General features: G+C 44.7%; 1 protein-coding gene across 2 annotated transcripts in view; it reads left to right on the top strand.

Annotated features, from left to right (window-relative positions):
- Positions 1-16,028, top strand: part of Mtor (mechanistic target of rapamycin kinase) — a 108,176-nt gene that overhangs the window by 28,261 nt on the left and 63,887 nt on the right. For both annotated transcript variants that reach the window (XM_055615097.1, XM_055615099.1), the window contains 9 exons: positions 3,113-3,199; positions 5,477-5,644; positions 6,257-6,369; positions 6,582-6,744; positions 8,190-8,282; positions 9,006-9,152; positions 11,614-11,756; positions 13,830-13,992; positions 14,114-14,259. In XM_055615097.1, coding sequence (XP_055471072.1) covers positions 3,113-3,199; positions 5,477-5,644; positions 6,257-6,369; positions 6,582-6,744; positions 8,190-8,282; positions 9,006-9,152; positions 11,614-11,756; positions 13,830-13,992; positions 14,114-14,259 — 1,223 coding nt within the window. The remainder of the gene's footprint in view (positions 1-3,112; positions 3,200-5,476; positions 5,645-6,256; positions 6,370-6,581; positions 6,745-8,189; positions 8,283-9,005; positions 9,153-11,613; positions 11,757-13,829; positions 13,993-14,113; positions 14,260-16,028) is intronic.

Here is a 16,028-nt window from a genome sequence, read left to right as displayed (position 1 = left end):
TCCTTTTTTTATTTTATTTTTTATTTTTCTTTATTAATTACACTTTACTCACTTTGTATCCCAACCCCGTGGTTCCCTCCCTCCTCCGGTCCCAATCCCTCCCTTCCTCCACCCTCTGCATGCATGCCCCTCCCCAAGTCCACTGATAGGGGAGGACTTCCTTCCTTCTGATCCTAGTCATTAGGTTCTGTGAGCATCTTAAACACACCCTCACTTTCAGTGTGGTGCTATTTTCTCTGAATCCTTGATTGGCCTAATTTGCTGTTCTTTGTTTTTCTGGGTCCCTCCATGATGGTCTTTTTCTGGCTGTTTTGTGGTCATAAGCATCTTCACTTAGGCATTCTTGGAAGTAGCCCCTGGAACATCTGCTCTGAAGGAACAGAAAGGAGCAGTGTGCTTTTGCCTCAGCCAAGTGACCCAGGACTACTTGAAGTTAAGGTCTGGCATGGTTCCCAGGCCACCCAAGTAGTTAGCCCAGGCCACCCAAGTAGTTAGCCCATTTGAGAGCAGGCCTGAGGTGGTCTCTTCTAGGAGAGCTTTTCTACGGAACCTCACATTAAAACTGACAATTTGTCTCCTTTTCCCTTTTGTTTTATTTTGTTGGAATTTTTTTTTCTCTTTCTCCCCTCCCCACCCCTTCTTGGTTTTTCAAGGCAAGATTTCTCTGTGTAACCTTGGCTGCCCTGGAACTCATGCTGTAGATCTGGCTGGCCTCGAACTTATAGAGATCTGTCTGCCTCTGCCTGCCACATGCTGGGATTAAAGGTGTGCACCATCAACTTCACTGTTTCTTTTAAGATATATCCCGTTAAAGTTCTGGTTCACAAAAAAACAGTTGAATTCTGATGATCCATTTTTTAATGCATTAATTTCCATTTTTTTCACAGTGGGAAGATTCTGAGATTTAGTCCAATGTGTGTTTCAGAAACAAAATCCCACACAGCCCATTGTTTCAGCTATTTCTCCAGGTCGTTGGTTCCGGGTAGCAAGTGAACTCTTGTCTGTGCTTGACAAATAGGCAGTACAAACAGCGCTCTAAGTACATCACTAAACACACCAATATCGGTCTGTTCTCCTTTATTGTACATGGAAAGACTCTAAAGGAGAAGGAAAGGTGGTGGTTTCTGAGCTCTTCGTGGTCTTCATGGCCACTTCTTACCCATCAAGCTTCCCCACCAGGCATGACCAGGACCCAGGAGACTTGTTCCCTCTTCCTGACTAGTGGTTTTTTTCTTGACCCCCCCTGGTACTCTACTACCCTGCTTTGCCTCTGGCTTAGGCGTTTCATCTTCTTTTAGGTTCATGTAACAAATTTAGCCGACGCAGCAGTGTAACTATAGTTTCCTGCCCCTTGTTCTTTTCCATAAAAGTGCCAGCAATGATTCCATGGGGGGATATACCAAGATAGGTGGGATGGGTATGCTGAATCACCCTGTGCCTTGTGGTACCTGGGTTTTAACCCTTTAGTAGCCATGAGAGTCCCTGTTAGGAAGCTAAGCTGTGTGTGAATCTGATTGTGTGTGTCTTGTCCTCACACCTGCAGGTTATAAGCCCCAAGAGTACATAGCTTACTATTTTATTTGTTTGTTGTGACAGGGTTGTGCTAAATATTAGTGAGTAACCTTGAGCTCACTCTATAGGCCAGGCTGGCCTGGGACTGTTAATCTGCCTGCCTCAGCCTCCTGAGTACTGTCAGCACAGGCATGCTGTACTTGGTGTTCAAAGCAACACTTGAGGATTTACTCATCCTCAAGGGACCTGAGTTCCAAATGAAGAATATAAATCATGATTCTGTCCAGCCTTGTTACTGAGAAGAACAGACAGAGCTGTAGAGTCCCCAGTTAGGAAGCAGGGCATTAGTACTGTCATATTCAAAGTGTTGTGAAGATTGAGTCTTTAGTTGAAAAGTCACAGGGCTTCCTTACCCTAGTCCTTCCTAGTCCCTGCTTTACTTAGTGGTAACAGCTCTTCAGCAGTTTTAGGTTGTCACCTGCTGGTTTTGATGCCTCACACCTGTGATCCAGTATGTCAATATAAGACAAGAGGTCAGCCTGGGCTACAGAGTATCCAGTTCTTCTCAGAATTTGCCACTCTTTTGGGCTCATAATTTCTTTGAGCTATCTTAAGACCTAATTGAGAGCTGGATGCAGTAATGGCATTCCCCCACTTGGAAAATAGAAGCAGGAGGACAGAAGGTCAGGGTCATCTTCGCTATAGCAAAGTCAAGGCCAATCTGGGCTACATGACCCTGTCTGAAAAAAAAGCAATTGATTTATTATTTATAAGTTGATTATGATATCCACAATGAGGACTTTATGTTTAATATTTGTTTGTTTGTTTATGTGTTTATTTATTGAGATAAGGTCTGAGTATGGAGTTCTGGATGGACTATAACCCACTAGTAGATCAGTCTGGCCCTGAACTCCAAAGTCCACCTGCCTCTGTCTCTTGAGTGGTGGATTAAAGTTGTGTACTATTATGCCTGTATTTTGGAGAGTAAGTAGTAGCAAATGAGGGCCAAGTTATATTTGTAGTTGGCTAATAATTTCATGCCAGGTTTTGTTTTGAGATAGGGTTTCTCTATGTAGTATCGGTTATCCTGGAGTTTGTTATATCAACTAGGCTGGCCTCGAACTCACTGAGATTGCCTTTGCCTCCCAAGTGCTAGGATTAAAGGTGTATACCACCATGCCTGACCTCATGCCCATTTTTTTTAGTGACTAAAAATCCTGTGCTGCTGACATTCACACTGCACAGAGCAGCATTCATCCCCTGCTCTGATGTTGTGCATGTATGGCCTGGAGCAGCACTTGGGGTAGTCCACGAGTATAGCACTGCTGTCTGCAGTTTCCCACTGAGAGGCAGGGTCCAGGAGGTCACGGCAGTGTAAAACAGCCTGTGTGACCTTATGTTTCTGCCATGCAGTAACTGGCGATCCTAGTGTATGAGATTCCTGCCCCTTCACTGCAGGGTTTACATCTACTCGGAGCATACCTTCAGTAGTTGGGATGCTGTGGAAACCAACCGCATGGCTGACTTTTCTTGTCTCCAGGTAAGCCTGGGGGCCCTGCATCCTTCAGGTGCTAACTTGTTGATCTCTTGTCTGTTTCAGTTTCTATTCCAGCAGCTGGGAATGCTGGTATCCTTTGTGAAGAGCCACATCCGTCCTTACATGGATGAAATAGTCACCCTCATGAGAGTGAGTAGAAGTCACTGCTCTTCCCTGCTCATCTGCATTTGGGTCAAGGGATGCCTGGAGTTGGGTTTGAGTAGCATGGGCATTTCCTTCACTGGTCACTGACTATAGAAATAGGGCTCTACAATGTCCGTCAGTCATTGGACTCTGAGGAGCAGGGTAGATGGGGATTGATGCTGCAGGCTTCCAGCCCCCAAGTAAAAGAATGTAAGTGTGAAGTCTGAAGAGAAATCCTGAAATAATTGTTCTTCCAGAGACATTCTTGAATTATTTGCTCAACACACAGCAAAGCAGTTTCACATCAGCACTGCAGCAGCGCTTTCCTATTCCCACAAAAGTCCCCTTCCTGCCACCCATGAACCCACCACAACTCAAGAGGGCTTGGGGGATTGTTTTTTTCCTAGGCCTGTGAAGTGCCATAGTCCCCTGTTGGGCAATGAGGACCAAGGTGACACTTTGCAGTACAATCTCCAAAGTTAAAATGTCACATGACTGCAGTGGCATTCAAGGAGAGGCTCAGGGCCTTGCATTTATAGCATGCATTAAGCAGGTGCTTGAAGACACTCCATAATAGAAATACTGTTGTTACTGTTCTATGCAATTTAAATGATTGTGTGGGGAGGATTGCTTTGTAGTTAGCTTGGTGGAAGCAGCCGGGCCAATATCAAAATGGCTGGCTCCCCCAGAGGAACCTTGCAGCACCTGGGTTCAGAACTGAACAGCCTTTACATGTATAAATCATTAAAGTTGCTGTGTTCCCATTTCTACCATGGAGGCTTGAGTACAAGGAAGAATTAGGCCAAATGTTTAACTGCCCCATGGATGGCCTTAGGGAAGGGAAGGAAGGCAACAAACAGTGCGCTCAGGGTAGGAAGCTGAAGCCCTGAGTCACCCTCCTCCCCACCTCCTTGAAAGAAGTATGACCAATACACAGGGATTGGAGAAGGGGCCTCGCCTGCAGAATGCAGCTTCAGTTCCGTCCCAGTGGAGAAGATGCAGCAGGTGCTCTTCCTCTGGCTGTTGATCCTGGACATTTTAATGAGCTCCCAGGAGCCCAAGAAGAGAACAGTCTGTAAGCAATGATGTAGCCCGCATTCCCAGGCAGGCTGCTGGCTTCTGAGTAAAGAAACCTCTGTGAACAGCCTGAGGTGATACAGTTGAGCAACTTTCTCTGAAGAAGGCAGAGTGCAGTCCAAGTGAATGAACATCAGACAGACAAGGGCCTGAAAACTTGCACTATTATTGAGAGTAAACACAGGTTTTCTAGAGAATAGTGTTTTCCAGCTGAAAGTTTAAGCAGCATTTTCTAGCTTGGTTTCATGTGTTCTTACTGACTGCCCGTGTTTGCAGTGCAGGCCCTGAGAGTGTTGATGTATTTGTGTTGCCACCGTTGGCAGTGTCCGTCACCATTCAGGCTGCTCCAGAGGCTGTAAATAAACCTGTAGGTCCCTGTCTTTGAAGTGTCTTAAAAGGACAGCTTTCATGGAATCGGAGAGGCTTGGGCCAGTTTGCCTTGCAATTATCTCCAAGGCAGAATCTGGAGCCATTGGCCAGCATTTCATACCAGAAACGTCTGTGAATCATCATTGCATGGATGTGGAAGTACCTACTTTGTTGCAGTATTCAGGCCTGAGAGACAGATTTTTAGGGAACAGTGTCAGATACTGCCCAGCTAAGTAATAAATCCTGAAAGGGCATGAAATCTTGTTAATGCTGGAGTCGTATTCTTTAGAGAGCAGATGGTATCCCAGTAACATATGAATCAAAACCACATCAGAGCTCCCAGAGTGACCCAGATGTAAACATCTGTTCTGTAAACAGACTGATGACTAGAGTATTTCAGGTGCTCGGGTTGGTTCTAGGGCTCAGAGATGAACAGAAGTAATCTCTTGCCCTAAATAGCCCTAGTCTAGCTGGAGAGCCATGCAGAGCAAATTAGCATCATATTGGGAAGGAGACCCGCAGGGATTCAAAGTGGGTGAGTGCAGAACAGGAAAGGTAAGAAAGTGGCAGAAAGAGACACAGAACTGAACGAACTGTGGGGTCCCAGGCAGACGACTTCTTAAGTGCAGCTTGGGGGAGTCAGCGAGTCCACACCTGGGAAAGTACAGTTCGTGTTGTCCTGTGGCTGTGTGGTCGTGGTCATGCAGTGAGAGAATGGTGGGAGAGGTTTTCTGGGCAGGCGGCTCATTATGTTTTTGCCCTTTTGACCCATTTCATTTCTAGGTTCATTTTTCAGCGAACAAGCACCTGACTGCCCTTTTGTCTCCCCCTCTGTAGGAATTTTGGGTCATGAATACCTCAATCCAGAGCACAATCATTCTTCTCATTGAGCAGATTGTGGTGGCTCTTGGAGGTGAATTTAAGCTCTATCTGCCCCAGCTGATCCCACACATGCTGCGAGTCTTCATGCATGACAACAGCCAAGGCCGCATCGTCTCCATCAAGGTGAGCAAATGGGAGCTTCTAGAGGAGTTCCCAGCTGCCTGGGAGTCCATGGATGTTAACTGAGCTGTGAGACCCTGTTCTGGGCCACAAGCTGATGATTGTTCAAGACTAAATCCCAGGAACATGGATACCTAGCACCGGCAGTGTCTTTCCAGAATAGTCATAGTCTTCTCTTAACTGTCCTTCTGTTTTATCTCCTTTAATGGATTGATCTTAGTAAAGGTTCATCTCCATCTAGTTTTATTATCTAGCACCGGATATACATCTGCTGAGATAAAGCAGAGAAAGCAAAGTAGTATGTATTCATATAAAATAAGGGGGAAGAGGCACCATAAAGAATATAGTCCAGCCAGGCAGTGGTGGCGCACGCCTTTAGTCTAGCACTCAGGAAGCAGAGACAGGCAGATTTCTGTGAGTTCTAGGACAGCCTGGTCTACAGAAAAAGTTCCAGTATAGCCAAGGCTACAGAGAGAGAGAGAGAATGTAGTTGGCAAGGGCTCTTCAAGCCCTCCACAGAGCTTTGAATTTTCCATGTACTGTTCCAGCCATGTCTCAGGCCACTTGATGCCTCTCTGTATTTGTTCACCACCAGGCTCTTGCTCACTTTTGCAGCTGTTGGCAGCAATCCAGCTGTTCGGTGCCAACCTGGATGATTATCTGCATTTGTTGTTGCCTCCAATTGTGAAGTTGTTTGATGCCCCTGAAGTCCCACTGCCATCAAGGAAGTAAGCACCCTGTTTTGCCAGGCCATCTTTATGGTTTTGTTTTTTTTTCACCTCTCATTATTTTAGTTCAAAAATGACCCAGATGATGGAGAACTTATTGCTGCTATCCTGATGTGTATGTTAGGATTCATGTCCATCGCAGTAGCTCACAGCCATTCCTTCCCATTTCTCAGTATGTTGTTAAGCCAGCCTTCAGCTTGCTTTTGTTGCAGGGCAGCACTGGAGACGGTGGACCGCCTGACAGAGTCCCTAGATTTCACAGACTATGCCTCCCGCATCATCCACCCTATTGTTCGAACGCTGGACCAGAGCCCAGAGCTGCGCTCCACAGCCATGGACACACTGTCTTCGCTTGTCTTTCAACTGGGGAAGAAGGTGAGAAGGGACTCCTGAACGGACCCTTGTTACTGTACCTTGTTTGGGGAGAAATACTCGTGACCATTTCCAGTTATTAGTATATAGGTCTGTATATGGGGCTCTGCCACTACTGGAGAATGAGAAATTATTTCAGTTTTTATTGCTCTTCCTTTGTTCAGCATTTTTTTTTTCCAGTTTTATGTGCATTGGTGTTTCGCCTGCATGTGTGTCTGTGTGAGGCTGTCAGCTCTTAAGAGTTACAGATAGTTGTGAGCTGCCATGTGGGTGCTGGGAATTGAACCTGGGTCCTCTGGCAGAGCAGTCAGTGCTCTTGACTCCTGAGCCATCTCTTCAGCTCCTGTTCAGCAATTTTAATTGAAGCACCTGTGTGGGTTGAGTGTTGTTCTAGAGATAACCTTGTAGAAAATAGCTGGGGATAAAACTTGGTTAGTTAGAGTGCTTACCTTGATAATGCAGGAAGCCCTGGGTTCTGTCCCCAGTACTGTTGGGTGTGGTGGCACTTGGTGAGGTGCAAGCAGGAGGAGCAGGAATTCAAGAACACCCTCAGCTACAGAATGAATTTGAAGCCAGCCTGAGGCATAGGATTCTCTAAAACGATTTAAATTGAAAATTTTATTTTCAAAAGAAGAGAAAAACCAGTTCTTGTTCCTTGTTCTTATAGCACAAACATTCTAGAGAAGCAAAGTCAGTACCTCCCCCACACACAAACACTCGAGTGTGTGTGCTAGGTAAAAGTAGGAAGAAATGCTGTTCATTCAGGGTAGATAGGTAAGACTTTTTAGATAAGCTGTCATTGATACAGAGACCCGACTCCAGTAACCCCAGCTCAGAGTTACCTGGAGAAGCACTTAGCACCAAGTACACAGGGTGAGGTGGGCAGCAAGAGTTTGTGTCATAGCTGGAGAGCAGTGATGTGGGAGTACTTGTAGCTGAGGTCTTAGAGATTAGACAGGGTTAGGTATAGGAGAGACTAAACTTTGAAGCAAAGGGTCTTAAAAAGTGATCCCGAGATAAGCACCACATGCATCCTTATACCCAGAAGCTTCTTTGGAAATCAGAATCTCGGGCTCCATCCGCTAAATCAGGAGTTTGGCCTCTGGGTGCCAATTCCTGGAGTGCCAGTCACTGTGGGCAATATCAAGGGACTTTGTCTTTTATGCTGCACAAGACTAGAAAGCTTCGGAGATTTTGATAGAATTGATAATATGTTTAAATGGTGATGGTCAGCGATATGTGGGGAAATGGACTACAGAGAAAGAAACCTGGCCTCTGAGGAAAGCCAAGTAGAGGGCAGTGGGGAATTGGCCTGAAATTATAGCTAGAGTGGGAAAAGGGGTTCCAAGAACAAGCACAGAGCCAGCCAGGCACAGGTGTACACAGTGTGCCCTATTATCTGTTCTCCAAACTAAAAGCTTCCGCTGTCTTATTGTCTCCTGTCATAGTACCAGATCTTCATTCCAATGGTGAATAAAGTCCTAGTGCGACACCGGATCAACCACCAGCGCTACGACGTGCTTATCTGCAGAATCGTCAAGGTGAGCAGGCACCTTCTTCGAAGAGGGCTTCAGCATCTTTCCTTCTTGGCATTCTTGCCATAGCAAAGGGCAGGCCATGTCTAGGTGCTTAGCCCTGACTAGGACTGGCATATATGTCTGGAGAAGGTATATTTTTCAGCACTGTAGGCTGTGTAGTTTCTTTGTATGGTTTCTGTTGAAGCTTCTCATTTCTGCCTATGTGGCTGAAGAGTAGCCATACACAGCCCAGAACTAATAAATCTGGTCTCAGTTCAGTTAGGTTTTATTTGTGGATACTGAAATTGAGATTCTCATAATTTTCACATATTGTGAAAGGTTGTTTTTTTGTTGTTGTTGTTGTTTTATTTTATTTTGTTTTTGTTTGTTTGTTTGTTTTTGGTTTTTTTTTTTTTTTACCATTTTAGATTGAAAAGAATTATTTTTAGCTCTTGGGCTGTATGAAGCAAACTGTGTGCCATTTGTCCCCTCAACAGTTGATCACTTTATTCTTGCTTGAAGTTTTCCTTTGCCTGTTTTTTATGACTTAGCCATTAAAGATTTGTCGGTGACTTCCAGTAGGGAGTTCAGCCACCTGTGGTTGATTTGTTCATATATGCAATGTGTATGTACTGCTTGTTGAAATCCTGGCTCTTCAGATAGGAATTTCCTGAGGTTCATGAATGTTTTGTAAGCTCTAAGCATCCAGTGGAGGTGCGGGTATTTTCAGTACATCTCCACTTGCAGGGTTATACACTTGCTGATGAGGAAGAAGATCCTTTGATTTACCAGCATCGAATGCTAAGGAGTGGCCAAGGAGATGCACTGGCCAGTGGACCAGTTGAAACAGGACCTATGAAAAAGTTGCATGTCAGCACCATCAACCTCCAAAAGGCAGGTGCATTGTTTCCAGGGGATTGGGAAACACAGCTCTGTCTTGCTCTCTCATTCAAATCTTTCATTTCTTACTACCTGATTTTAAACCAACCAGTCAGCTTTGTTTAAAAAAAAAAAAAAAAAAAAAAAAAAGTCAGCATCATGAACTTAGGCCATTGTATCTAACTCTTCTACATTTGTTTGCTTGCTTCCTTTGTTGTTTTGTTTGCTTTGTTTTGTTTTGGAATGGGTTGTTGCTGTTGCTTCATGATAGGGTCACAGTTTGCAGCCCTGGCTAGTCCTGAACTCACTATGTAATCTAGGCTGACCTTGAACTTGTAGCCATCCTCCTGCCCCATCCTCCCAATTGATATTGCAGGCATGCATTGCCTGCCAGCACATCAGATATTTTGTTGTTACTCTTTGTAGCACAGATTGGCCTCTAATTCATGTTCCTCTTGCCTCTGCCTCGTACAATGCTGGGATTATATGCAGCAGCCATTCTTAGTTTATTAAATTTACTCCATTTATTTTATATAGGAATATTTTGCCCACATGTGTGTATTTATACCATGTGCATGCTTGTTCAGAAGAATCTGCAGAGAAAGCATTGAATCTTCTGAAAGTGCAGTTTTAGATGGTTATGAACCATCATGTGGGTGCTAGGAATTGAACTCAGGTCTTCTGCAAGAGCAGCAAGTGCTTTTAACCTCTAAGCCATCTCTTCAGCTGCATTTTTTTTTTTAAACGTAAAAAATAAAGTGTCTTTTGTTTTTCCTAAGAACTTTGGTAGTGGGATGTTTTGTTGCAAATAACACTGCATGAGAACAAAACTGGCATATCAGTTTCTTTTTTTCAGTGCTGCTGTAGTAAAAGATTTCAGAAAAAGCAATCTGAAGAGGTGCTCTATTTTGGCTTACAGTTCCAGAGGTGGGGAAGACAAGACAGGAAACAGGATTGATCACATCGCATCCACACTCAGGAAGCAGAGACAGAACAGGAAGTGGGGCTGGGTTATGATGCTGCAGGGCCCTCCCCTAGTGATGAGTGTCCTTTTGAAGGTTCTATAATCTTCCCAAACATCATCACCAGCTGGGGAGTCAGGTGTCAAATACAGGAACCCGTTGGGCCATTTCATATTCAAACCACATCAGCTGGTGAGCCCGAGGCGGGCTGTTTAAAGCAGTGTATTTTGACTCTTCTCCCTCTCTTTGGGCTTGCTAGTTTCTAGGGATCTTATTAAAATGTTTACTCTGATGTGGAATATCTGAGGTCAGGCATTCTGACTATTTATAACTGACTATTTCTAACAAGCTCCCAGGTATGAATGTGAGACTTCTGGTCCATAGACTGCACTTTGAATATCTAACTTTTAGAACTTTGCTACTAAGTACTGAATTATCTCTGTTGACCGCAGCCTGGGATTTGGCCAGCCTTCTACCGTCATGTATTTTCCTAATAGCAAGCCGTTTCAAAGCTTCTTTGGAGAACCTGTACACAATAACCAGTCATTTTAGCAACTTTGGTTTCTTTGGGTTTTGTTATTGAGACAGGGTTTATCTATGTTGCCTTGACTGCCTAGACTCACTTTGTAGACCAGGCTGACCTCAAATTTACAGAGGTCTGTCTGCCTCTCCCACTCCAAGTGCTGGGATTACAGGTGTGTGCACCCCACCCAGAAAATCCCCTTATTTTTGAGGTGCAGTGGTGCTATGCACTTGAATACTGCACTAGTGCCACAAGCACTGCTAAAGTTCATTAGACTTAATTCTGCTTATTCATATTATCCTTAAGATGCTCTATGAAGTAGAAGCAGACACGTTCACTTTATAAAGAAGGAGACAGATACAGGGTATTAAGTAGTTGCCAAAGATTAGAGAGCCAAGTGTTACATAGCGAAGACTTAAATTCAAGTCTTTGAGTTCCTAGATGTGGCTTTAGCCTCTATACTACACTCCTCCAGAGCGTGGTGTTTCCACTTACCTGCCCAAGCTCCCCAGGAATACTCACTGGTGCCAGGGATGGAAGCTATGACCTCAGACATGAGGTTTTCAATCACTGAGGCACACCTCAGCTCCACAGAGCCCGCTGTCTGGAGAGGCAAGTGCTCTAGGGAAAGCTCTTATCCACCTGTCTCGGCCTCTCTGTTCTCCTTCTGTCATGAGTGACTTCCCTGTCAGATGGGTGTGCAGGATGCCGAGCTCCCTTCTGCACTGCAGGGGGCGCTTAGGCTTCCTTGAAGGCAGCCTTTAGTGTAACAGACCTGTCCATGGTGAATGGGCATCTCCTACACTGTTGCAGAGGCTGCCGCTTTTGCTTTATGTATTTTAATTAAATAACGCCCTTGTTTATGTTGTGGAGTAGCTCTATCATAGGATGAATTTACAAATCAAAGTAGAATAGCAGTGACAGAGGTGGAAGCACTTTGCAAATGACCCTTAAAGCCAATGGTTTCCCGTTGTTACCTCTGGTGTCACAGGCCTGGGGAGCTGCCAGAAGGGTCTCCAAAGACGACTGGTTGGAATGGCTGAGGCGGTTGAGTCTGGAGCTGCTGAAGGACTCCTCATCGCCTTCCCTGCGTTCATGCTGGGCCCTGGCACAGGCCTACAACCCAATGGCCAGGTGTGGTATGATATGCCAGAGCTCTCTGCCTGGCTTCTCTGTTTTCAAGGCTTCCCCCCCCCCCCTGCAGTGGACATTTATTGTTTCTAGTGAGGCATATAATAGTAATTTAATTAATGGACAAGCATTTCAGTAGCCAACAGCAGAAGCAAGGCATTTTATTGAGTTATCAGCAGAGCCACTTGGCTGTGTGTACTTAGCAGTAGTTATATGCTCTAAGACTACAGCTTTGATCATGATTTGGTTTCTGTATTTCTTTCAAGGAGTTTTGTTGTTACTGTTTTTGTTTTTAATGTTTAAGAAGCATGTCTAGAAGTTCTCTATCTCTGTAGTGTGTGGCTTACACATACCCAGCTGATGTTCCATGTCCCTCTTCTGCCTGGGGCATCTCTGAGCACAGTGTCATTCCCAGAAAAGCTGTCCCAAATTTAAACATTATGGATCCATTGTCACCTCTGACTAGATAAGGAAAGCTTATTTCTTCATTTACACTGGACTTGTTCAGTCAGATTAGAATTTCAAATTTGGGTTTGTTTGTTTTTTTCCTACCAAATTCTAAAATTACACATTGGCCTAACTTAACCTTGAAACATGGAACAGCAAGTGAAGAAGTATCAAGTTCTAAACTCGTCCGTTGCAGGGATGTGTCCAGTTTCCACTCCTTGCCCACCACAGGCCACGGTGCCTAGAAAGGTGGAGTGGAAAGCATGGTTAGGTTAGATGTTGGGGAGGAACTGAACCTTGTGACACTGATGATGTCAAGTTGTTGTTGTGGTCTTGGAAATAGCTCTTTTTCTGGTGGAGACTGGCCAGAAGTCTCATATGCCTTTGTGTGGATTCTCTCTGATGTTGCTTTGGGTTTGTTGTCAGCTCCTTCATGTAATTATCCAGTGAAACATTCTGAATATGCTTGGAAAGCAGTAGCAGATGCTGCTTTTGCCATTTTTGATCTTAAGAATTTGGGCACTGTCCAGGAAATATTCCAGGGATCACTTAAGGACTGTTATTTCCTAAATCTGTTCATTTAAAAGTTCTCTTTCTATGGGAAACCAATTGGTTATTGAGCTACCATGAGCTTCGTCTGAGCAAAGGTTCTAGGTTATATCCATACATGGTCGTTGGTTGGAGAAACAGTTTCAGAAAAAAATCCTATGCCCAGATATATTTGGTCCTTGTGGGGCTCCTATCCTTTCCCCGTCATACTAACTCCCCTTCTGCCGAAGGTTTGGTTATGAGTCTTAGTATCTGTTTTGAAACGCTGCTTGGTAGGGGTTTCCCATAGTAAGAGGAACAGGGACTATCTCTGACAGGAACTCAATGGCAGGCTCTTTGACCTCCCCACCCCCCAAGGGAGGAACAATCCTGCTAGGCCACAGAGGAGGACTTTGCAGCCAGCCCTGAAGATACCTGATAAAACAGGGCCAGACGAAAGGGGAGGAGGTCCTCCCCAATCCGTGGACTTAGAAAGGGGCAGGAAGAAGCTGAGGGAGGGAGGGTGGGATTGGGAGGGAATAAGGGAGCGGGATACAGCTGGGATACAGAGTTAATAAAATGTAACTAATAATAATAAACAATAAAAAAAAAGAAAGAAAGAAAAAAGTTCTCTTTCTGTTCATCCCAGTGAGGAGAAACTGCCAGGAAACATAACTGTGAAGAGAAGTTAGTTTGCTGTGTTCTGCCCACCCCACTCTCCCACAGTTCCTGTGTAATTTGTCTGTACCTGCCCTAAAAGATATATTTGTCATTGCTAGGCTTGATGATGGATGCCTAAAATCACAGCAGTTGGGAAGTTAAAGCAGGTAGATTACTGTGAGTTTGAAGCCAGTCTGGGATACAGTGTGAGACCCTGGCTCAAACAGACAAAAAGTTTAGCATCAGTAGGTACATGTGGTTCTTTTAAAATTCTTTCCTTATTCGCCACAGTTACTACGCTGTTTGAGGAAGGTCTGGCTAGCGTCCGACAAGTTCTGTCAGGCAGCATTGCAGTGTCAGAAACAGGTTGATAGTACTTGTGGCTCCAGCAAAAGGTGTGAGGGGTGATATTGCCGTCCTTCTCTGTTCCTGTGCTTATAGGGATCTCTTCAATGCTGCATTTGTTTCCTGCTGGTCTGAACTGAATGAAGACCAGCAAGATGAGCTCATCAGAAGCATTGAGTTGGCCCTCACTTCTCAAGACATTGCCGAAGTCACGCAAACCCTCTTGAACTTGGCTGAGTTCATGGAACACAGTGACAAGGTGGGGCTTTCCCCAGCTGTCCCAGTGGACAGTGATAGACCACCAGCTAGTGGAGGGGAAGCATCCACACAGCCTGCTCTGTGTGTGCCCATCTACCATGTGCCTATGTTTTTCTGTATAGGGCCCCCTGCCACTGAGAGATGACAATGGCATCGTGCTTTTGGGTGAGAGAGCTGCCAAGTGCCGAGCATACGCCAAAGCACTACACTACAAGGAACTGGAGTTCCAGAAAGGGCCCACACCTGCCATACTTGAGTCCCTCATCAGGTAGGCTGTGAACATTTGTTATTTTCTTCCTCTGCCCGTCCCATTTCACTGGAGTCAGTTGGAGAATTCAGCTGTGTGAAATCTGCCATCAAGTTTGGCTGGTACATATAAATATATGGTTACAGGTGGTTGACAGTAGTCAAGCCATAGTTGTCACATCTGTTGATCCTTACCACCTATACTCCTGTTGTTTTCCAACCTGTTCTTTCTTGTCCCGGTGAAATCAATGGAAGCAGCTGTCTGGCCACAGCAGTCTGGGAAAGGAGATGGGTGTCTGGGTTAGGTAATGCTGAGCAGGATCACTGAGACAGAGTAAGTGAAGTATCTGCCTGGCCCAAGGTAAATAAGGAAATTATAAATCTAACAGGTGTGTGTGTCTTATTATTTGTGATAGCAGGTAAGATAATACCACTGCAATAATTACAGGGCTAATGATAAACATTCTATAGCCCAATACTCACTTTTTAATTTACAACAATACTAGGGCATCTTGGTTCCCAGGCTTCAGGGGCCACCCAGAGGCAGGATCAGGTTTACAGACTATGTCTTTTAAAATGCCCATGCTTCCTCCTTTGGAAATCTGTGAATATAGAGAGCAAAGTCTGCGATGCAGTGATCTTTCCTCCAGATTCAGCTTTGTTCTCTTGTCCCCTCAGATGGTTTTGGGTCTTCTGGGTGTGGAAAGGAAAATCGTTTAATAAATTTTGTGCTGTTAGAAATTACAAGCAGCCAGGCAGGGCAGCACATGCCTTTAATCCCAGCATTTGCAGGCAGAGTCAGGTGGATCTCTGAGTTCAAGGCTAGCATGGTCTTCAAAGCAAGTTCCGGGACAGCCAGGGCTGCACACAGAGAAATCGTGTCTTGAAAACAAAGCAAAACAACAACAATAGAAGAAATTACAAGCAGCTGGAAACATTAGCCTCAGCTCTTAGAGAACTGCTCACTTCCCTTAATGATACTAGAGAATGTTGACTCTGGAATCTAATCATCTCCATGGAGATGCTAACTTGGTTCATTATTTTACTACAGATAGCTCAGGACAAATCACCATCTAATAAGCTGCTGGGCAGGCTGACAGACCCTGCCAAGCAGAGTGCTTCAGCAGCTGTGCTCTGTGCTCATTCTTCCTTTAGCAGATGCTAAAAGGCATGACCCAAAAGGTCAATGTGGAATCCTGCTTCTGCCCAGATTCACTGACATAGAGAATGTTGATTTCTGAAGTATCTTATGGGGACAGTTATAGATGTACCATCCCTCAAGGCCTGCTTCAGCAGGAAACACAACTACCTGCATTTCTCCCTTGTCTCTCTCACTTGCACAACCTCATGTGGTAGCTGACAGAAACCAGGGCAACTGACTGGGTGAGTTAATTTAACTTCAGACACTCGTTTTCCCCATTGGGTTCTTGTTGACTGTTCTGAAGGTATTTGAAGCTCCTTATCCCATTCTTGGCTTTTCTTACATTGGAGACGATCATAGAAACATTGCAGTTTTTAGCAAAAAGATATAGTAAGAATAGAAAAGTGCTCATTAACTTTTTAAGCCAATGTAATTGAAAGTGATCATAATTCCCTGCAAATAGATTGTGGGTTTGATGTGTTTTGTTTGTCTTTTAATTGTAAATTTGGTTCTAAGGGAAGTATGCGCTCTAAGCTACTCAGGTCTGTTCGGCTCCCTTGGGTGGCCTCCTGAGCCTCCCTAGTTCATCTCTTTGCTTCCATCTGCAGCTTTCACTTCTGAGCACCATTGTGTTGTACTGTGGGGCCATC

The sequence above is a fragment of the Psammomys obesus genome, unplaced genomic scaffold (assembly GCF_907164565.1).
Source record: "Psammomys obesus unplaced genomic scaffold, mPsaObe1.curated_primary_1811, whole genome shotgun sequence".
Classification (NCBI taxonomy): Eukaryota; Metazoa; Chordata; class Mammalia; order Rodentia; family Muridae; genus Psammomys; species Psammomys obesus.
The sequence above is the reverse complement of the archived record's forward strand: the minus strand, read 5'-3'. Positions and strand labels throughout refer to the sequence as shown.